The sequence below is a fragment of the Cololabis saira genome, chromosome 7 (assembly GCF_033807715.1).
Source record: "Cololabis saira isolate AMF1-May2022 chromosome 7, fColSai1.1, whole genome shotgun sequence".
NCBI classification, from domain to species: Eukaryota; Metazoa; Chordata; class Actinopteri; order Beloniformes; family Belonidae; genus Cololabis; species Cololabis saira.
The window spans coordinates 35,162,674-35,170,215 of NC_084593.1; the positions used below are offsets into that span (position 1 = coordinate 35,162,674).

The window sequence follows — 7,542 nt, forward strand, 5'->3', positions numbered from 1 at the left end:
TTTAACCAATTGAGAAATAGCTGAATTCAAATTTTGAAATACGTTTCCCAAAATAATAATGATACAGAAAAAGTTTTCGTTTTGAACATATTTGTTAAAAACAAATAAACCAGAAAAATCGAAAAAACGAAACAAAAAACAGTGACGTTTTTAAAGGGGTTATTTTATTCATTATTGGACTGTTCATTTCTTTTCTGGACTGTTCAAAACAAGCTCAATGCTTAAAACACATATTTCGTAATTTGTTTTTTCAAGTCAGAGCATTTCCAACTGAGAGTTAAAATAGCACGAATGATGAGGCCTAAGTGCTCTCTTCCACTCGTTACTCTCCCGTCGACAGCTCTCCTTTGTGTTGCACAGAAATAGGCTCATTCACACATTCACTCACCTTAATGAGCTCGCGTACCTTCATGGGTGGAGACTCAAACACCCAGCTGGACACTGCTCATGTCCACACGCTCAGTCTGGAAAAGGTTTAGATCAAGTGTAAAATCTAGATAAACTCGAATGTAATGACTTTGGAAATCCGCTACATATATTTTAGTCACAAAGGAGAATAGAAAACATGCACGATTTTGAACATGGGGCATTTTAAATGATCTGGTATCATCAAAAGATCTAGAGGGATCTATGTGGGGGGTTTCCAATGATCTTTAGGCCCTCAGGTGGTTCTGCATTAACAACAGGTCTGACTCCCCACCCCCACCTAGACTGTTCACATTTGTTGTAGAAAAAAAATCACAGCCTGCATCACATGTGTCTTGTATTTTTTGTTGTATTGTTGATTTAAAAAAAAAACAGTCTGGGATTTGGCCTTGAGGAAAGACGAGGCTTTGTCTAAGTGAACGCACCATGGTGCCTGCACTGATACAAATATTGGGCTTGATCTACTTAAAAAAAATAAGTCAACTTTTTGCATGAGATTATTATGTAGATCAAGAAAGACTAGTCTTTGTATAAATTACTTAATTTTTTGTATGTAAATAATACATTTTGCAAGTATAGTCAACTTAATTGTGTTAAGTTTACTTTATTTATCAAAATTAAGTTGACTTTACTTGCAAATGAATTTTGTACATACTAAAAATTAAGTAGTTTATACAAAGACTAGTCTTTCTTGATCTACATAAAAATCTCATGCAAAAAAGTTGCCTTAATTTTTTTAAAGTAGATCAAGCAAGATATTTTTTTTACTGTGGTGTTCTACTTAAACAAATAAAGCATGTTTCATCTAAACGTTGGTCAATCTGACCAATAGATTAAAATTGTTAAAGGGAAAGGTAAATACAAGACCATTGCTTGTTGTTTGTGTGTAAATGAAAAAATTGCCTGGGATTACATAAATACAGCTTGTTAAGGAAAAAATGCACAATGTCTTGTTTTTTGAACAAATGCAGATTAAGTTCAAAACTAGATGTATTCATGTAAGGCAACAAACTTCATTTTTAATTGTTAATATCACAGATTTAAATATGTTATATTTACATGCACTTAGATTAATTTTTTTCAGTGTAGACTGTTCACATTTGTTGTAGAAAATAAAAATCACAGCCTGCATCAAATGTGTCTAGTATGTTTTGTTGTACTGTTGATTTTAAAAACAGTGTGGGAGTTGGCCTTGAGGAAGGACGAGGCTTTATAACCAGTGAACGCACCATGGTGCCTGTACCTGCCCTGGCAGCAGCTGGAACAGCTGACCCTCTGCAGGCTGTTCTGCTCCCCTTTACCTCCGAGGGGAGGGTTTCTGAGGGTTCTAGCGGATCAACTTTGCTCTGAGCTATTTGCCTCAACAAATCTCATGAGATTACTCAAACCCTGCAGTGTATTAGCCGGGCATCAGCTCATTGAGCGTCATCCTTGTGCTTGATAGCTCCTTCAGGTCCTCATTACTGTTTCAAATGCAGCAGTGATATCTCAAGGATGTATGGATATATTTGAACTGAGGCTGGATGGCACCAATTTCTCCCAACATAAATAAAATAAAGGCTTCAATTCTTCAGGAAAACTTGTATGTAACTTGGTATGTCACAATGACTTTTTTTAGTACAGTCCGTGTTGTTTGATGAAAATGAATGCAACGGGTTGCAGGAAAACCTAATAATATTCAAAATGAAGCATCATGTTATCGGTGCAGAGGTATAACTGTTAAAGCAGAGGGGGTGCTGCTAAACCTCTCCCAACCTTTTCAATACCATCAAAGTAAAACATATCTGATATGTTTCCACTTAAGATGAAACATTTATTCATTACAAACATGTATATGCTGTGAATAAAATATGGATTCCCTTAGCCATGTTGTTTCTTATTGTCATTGTATTTTTCTTCCTCTTTCAGAAGATTCAGAGTAAAACTGGCATTTGGAGGTTTGGGGTATAGCTGAGCGCTTTTGCATGTATGTCCTCCCTGATCCCTATAATAGGCTCAAGTGTGGGGATAACACCAGGATGATCCGATCACAGACACCCCGCGGAGATTAAGTGGCTTTTCAGAGGCACAAAACTTCCGTTTGAAATGAAAAGGCAGGGCGATTAGTGGGCCCAGAGACCGCTGCTGGTTTCCATGGGACCGAGGAGGGAAAGTGAAACCATTTATCAGAATGTAGGAAATATCCAATTTGTCACGGATAAGAAATCCCCAGCTTAAATCACTTTGTGTATTTTTGAGCGCTGCAGCCACGTGGACCCAGACTATAAACCCGACTATGGCCCTGCAGGGATGGAAACTCATTGGTTTAAGATGCTTCTGTTGTTAATTTAGACATTACGCCTCCAATATCGGCGTGTGCGCATCAGCAACACTGGTAAATAGTTTCAAAAATGGCCTGAATGTCTGGACCTGACATGGTGGGAACACGAGGTGAGACGGACAACCGGGTTGATTTTAAAGAGAGCGTGTGTGAAGTCCAAACACGAGACTTCCAGCTGACCCGAAGTCAGCACACTTAACACTCAGGTGTGATGGCCATGCTCACACTTCATCACTGCAACGCACAAGCATGCTCTTCCCTGCGCTCCTGGGTGACCTTATCATTTTTTCATTTGTTTTTGTGCTTTTTAAAAATGTATTTACGCTTATAACTGAATCATGGACGTGCATGAGCCTAAAGTTCGTTTGAAAATGTTTAGACATGATCCCATTTGGTTATGTTTCTTATGTAAAGCTGATGCTTCACACATCATAAAAAGCGCTCGGAGCTGCTCACTTTCTCACTTCATTTCTGTTCCCACGGGCCACGAAGTGGACAAAGATTTCCCATGGTCTCACTTCACCGCAGCATCCCCTGGGAAAAAGAAACCAAACGGACTAGCAGTCCATTAGACATGATGCTGACCCCAGAGTGGGATTTATGTTAGTGTGTCCTTTAAATGTCCTTTTAATTTGATAGAGAAACAGAATTGCACGCAGTAATTTCCATTTGATACATAATTGTCATAATTATCTATCTATCTATCTATCTATCTATCTATCTATCTATCTATCTATCTATCTATCTATCTATCTATCTATCTATCTATCTATCTATCTATCTATCTATCTATCTATCTATCTATCTATCTATCTATCTATCTATCTATCTATCTATCTATCTATCTATCTATCTATCTATCTATCTATCTATCTATCTATCTATCTATCTATCTATCTATCTATCATTGCATTCTGTTTTTATTTATTTATTTATTTATTTATTTATGTATTTTGTCTCCATCATGAACTAATGAGTGTCGTCACTGACACCTGTCAGCCAATCAGAGCCCTGCGCGCGGACTCCATATAAGCCTGCCGAGGCAGCACGAGGCACTTCCAACATCTGCTGAGACAGCTGGAGTCAGAAACATGACGAGGAAACCGCAGAGCCCCACTCTGGATGATGGCAAGACTAGGAAAAGGGTAAGAGTTTGATTTAGAGTTTGTTTGATTCATTTTTAAGGAACTGATGTCACATACTTTGATGTGTATTCACCACCAGGTCATTTTCGGGAACAAAATTATTAACAAGCTGAACTGTAACCTGGAAATTCAAAAATTCTGGAAGCAATGATTTATCATGTTAAATTAGGCAGAATGTGTGTCTCTCTCTCTCCCTCTCTCTCTTAAAAAATGTGTGTGTATATGTATATATATATATATATATATATATATATATATATATATATATATATATATATATATATATATATATATATATACATGCAGGCCACACACACTACTGATCATAGTTGGATCAGCCTAGAGTGTGTTTTTCCACTTTAATTTTTGAGTGTGACTCCACATCCAGACTTAAATTTGATTTCCATTGATCATGTTTGTTATTTTGTTGTCAGCACATTCAGCAATGTAAAAACCAAAGTATTTAATAAGAATATTTCATCCATTAACATCTAGGATGTCTTATTTTTGTGCTCCGTTTCTTTTTTTGAGCAGTGTTTATAGTTTATATCTATAGTTTTATATATATTCATGTTATGTTGTGTCACAAAGAATTAGAAATATGAATAATCTGATGATTGTTATGTTAATCGACTCTCTGTAGATCTTGAAGCCGGTCGTGGAGAAGAAAAGGAGAGACCGGATAAATAAAAGTCTTGCTGAATTGCGAAGCTTGCTTCTGAATTCAACGTCTGATCCCGTGAGTCCTGTCAGAAGTGTCCCATCTGAACACTACCTGCACATATAAAAGTCTTAAACAGAATAATGAATTATACTCCTTCTTTTCGGCTGTTCCCATGACCAGCGACTGCAGAGTCCCAAGATAGAGAAAGCAGAGATTCTGGATCTGGCGGTGGAATATATAAAGCAGTGGACAGACATGAAGACCTTGAGCAATGGTTTGTCAAGCAAGAGTTTATTATCTTGATACCTCAAAATCCAAATCTGACGCATAAAAGCTTATATTGACATTTCACCCATGTTTTTATCCCTCATGCTTTTGTCTTTATTTGTAGCAGGCCCTGCTTGTCGACCTGCACCTCTGAGGAAACTTGGCCTTGCTGAGTCCAGTGCTCCTCCTCTACTCAGCAGTGAGAGCGCAGGTTTCCAGCAGTGTGTGGCGCAGCTGACCAGCTACATCCACAAGTTAACGCCGGCACAGAGAACAAACCTGATCGAGAGGCTGACGCATCACACGGAGAGCTGGCAGTCGAGGCCAGACTTCAATCGCAATGTGTCTGAGATGTCGGATTCCCAGCCTCCGGAGGGCATTTGCACATCTGAGTGTCGAGAAGATTCTCCCTGGTTGCTTTTCCCGTCACATTCGCCCTTTCAGCCCCTCTCCTGCTCCACACCGCGCCACGACTACGTGACCCCTCCTTCATCCCCCTGGTTCTCTCCTTCTTTCAGCACGTATGCCACCTCTCCTTCTTTCCCATCCTTTGCCTGTCACTTCTCCTTCCCCCCCAGCCTGTCACCTCCATCCTCCAACACCTCATTCCTAAGTTTGTCACCCACGCATCCTCACACCAGCCCTCTTGGCCTCCACGTCTCCCCTCCCACGTCGAGACGACACTCAGACCTGGCAGACAGGGAGGAGGTGGCAACGAACTCTTCCTCGGCCAGGTGGAGGCCCTGGATTTGATGAGACGCTGAGACAGACAATGTGACGGCAGAGTCACCTGGTGGGCTTTAAGTGCAACTGCAAAGAGGAACACTTTAAATGTGCTGCTGTATGTACTGTATATACATCCATTCACTACAGCCACCTTGATCCTGTCAGGGTCATGGGTGCTGTGTATATTTATATATAATTATTATTGCCTATATTTTGTATTTCTCGAGTAAATTAAAAAAAGTCATGTATTGAAGGAAACTTTGTCTGGTTTTTTGTGTGAACCTCACTCATGATGAATTTACTTTCTGGTACTTTTAATTTATATTTCTGTAACGACACAATTATGTTAAACATTTAATTAAACATTGAAGGTATTAACATTAATGTCAATCTTTTAAGGTAAACATTCAATGTTGAATTTAGGATGAACTTTAAATATTACCAAATAAAGGTTTTTTTCTGTTTTTTTTTTTTAGATTGGATTGAAATTAACAGTATATACAGAGTAATATGAATGTAATAAGTAGTTGTAAGTAGTGCTGTACATTTACAGTATACAGAGTATATAAATTGGTGAGAAAATACAAATATAGGTATGTATAAATATAAATTGCAGATTACAATATACAGATGATTATATACAGAATGAATTGATATAAATATAGATATATTTTACAGGTTGTGTTATAAGGTGCAGTAGACAAGTTCAAATATATAGATATATGGCTATGAATGAGTCAGACATAATGTACAGATATGACTGGATATAATAAACTAACAGGATTAAAATACGATGTACCTACAGATGGGTGAGAAACCTGTTGTATAATTAGAAGGTGGGGAGGAGACATGATTAGGGGTGGGAGGTGTCAGCACGGGGCAGAGTTCAGTAGGGACACTCAACTTACTATCATGGTGACGGTTTACTGGCACAAGCAGTGATGCACTTTTATTTAGTTGTTGCAATGTATAAAGCATGTATCTACAGTATAGGAATATTGCATCATTAAATGTTGTAAAGAATAAACATGATTTAAATCTACAAACCGGAACCCAAAGTTGAATTTGACACCCTGGATTCTGATGTTGTTTCTTTTGCGTCATGTCAGGGAAACCGAGAAGGTCATTTGTAACCTGACCTTAGCTGTTTCTCAGTAGTGCCGAACCCGACACCCAGACTGGCATGAACACAAATTATTATTCTGCAAAAAACTATCTGGATCTGTATAGTTGTATATGTTTATCATTAGTTATGTCATGATCAAGAGTGCATTTAATTACTGCTATAAAAAAGTTTAATGACTTAAGCTAGAGTTACACTGTAGCACTGAAATTAACAGTGTTTAAATTTAGCTCAGAAGGGTTTAAATAATTTAGTCAAAGGCAGCTGCAAATGAGCTTTTAACCTTCATTTAAAGGGGCGTAACATCTTTAAACTGTCTGTGGCATGCTCTAACCATATTTTTAATGTTAAAAGAATCAGATCAGATGCCTGAGTGACTTCAATTTTGGGACTAGAAGGATTTTTTTGTTTTCTTTTAAAGATATGGCATCTTATTCAGGAATCGTGTGACAACACCACAAAATATATCATCTTTAAAATATAACTAAATACTCTCTGTCAGGTCTTTATTCATATCTCAGAAGCAATGTTTATAAGTTAGGTGAGGACATGCCCTTGAAGCAAACTGATGACCCCTGCCGGCCACTAATTGTAATTACAAATTCCTTTGTTACACATTACTTTGTTGCTTAATAACAATCTACCTGATGTGATAAATTAAAGGAAATGTCATGGATATAAAATCCAGCTGTAGAGATAAAAAACATTTTTTAAACACGCTGTAAATATGTTTATTTCTGCTGCAAAGCTGGACATTCTAACACGGAAGTCAAAGGAGAGACTCACTCACTCATAGACAGCCTCTAGTGGCCAGATGAAGATGTGCAACTTTATTAACATTTTCAAATGTACTTTTCCCATCTCGTTCCAA

General features: G+C 37.8%; 1 protein-coding gene across 1 annotated transcript; it reads left to right on the top strand.

Moving 5' to 3' along the window:
- The first annotated feature begins 3,837 nt into the window (after positions 1–3,837).
- On the top strand, positions 3,838–5,575 carry her11 (hairy-related 11). The gene is made up of 4 exons (XM_061726061.1): positions 3,838–3,891; positions 4,535–4,630; positions 4,736–4,833; positions 4,978–5,575. The coding sequence occupies exons 1-4, from the start codon at positions 3,838–3,840 to the stop codon at positions 5,573–5,575; spliced, it is 846 nt and encodes a 281-aa protein (XP_061582045.1).
- Positions 5,576–7,542: the final 1,967 nt, after the last annotated feature.

Coding starts and splice junctions, on each gene's coding strand:
- her11 (XM_061726061.1), top strand. CDS start 3,838: ATGACGAGGAAACCGCAGAGCCCCACTCTGGATGATGGCAAGACTAGG. Junction 3,892..4,534: donor ATGGCAAGACTAGGAAAAGG/GTAAGAGTTTGA, acceptor GACTCTCTGTAG/ATCTTGAAGCCGGTCGTGGA. Junction 4,631..4,735: donor TGAATTCAACGTCTGATCCC/GTGAGTCCTGTC, acceptor TCCCATGACCAG/CGACTGCAGAGTCCCAAGAT.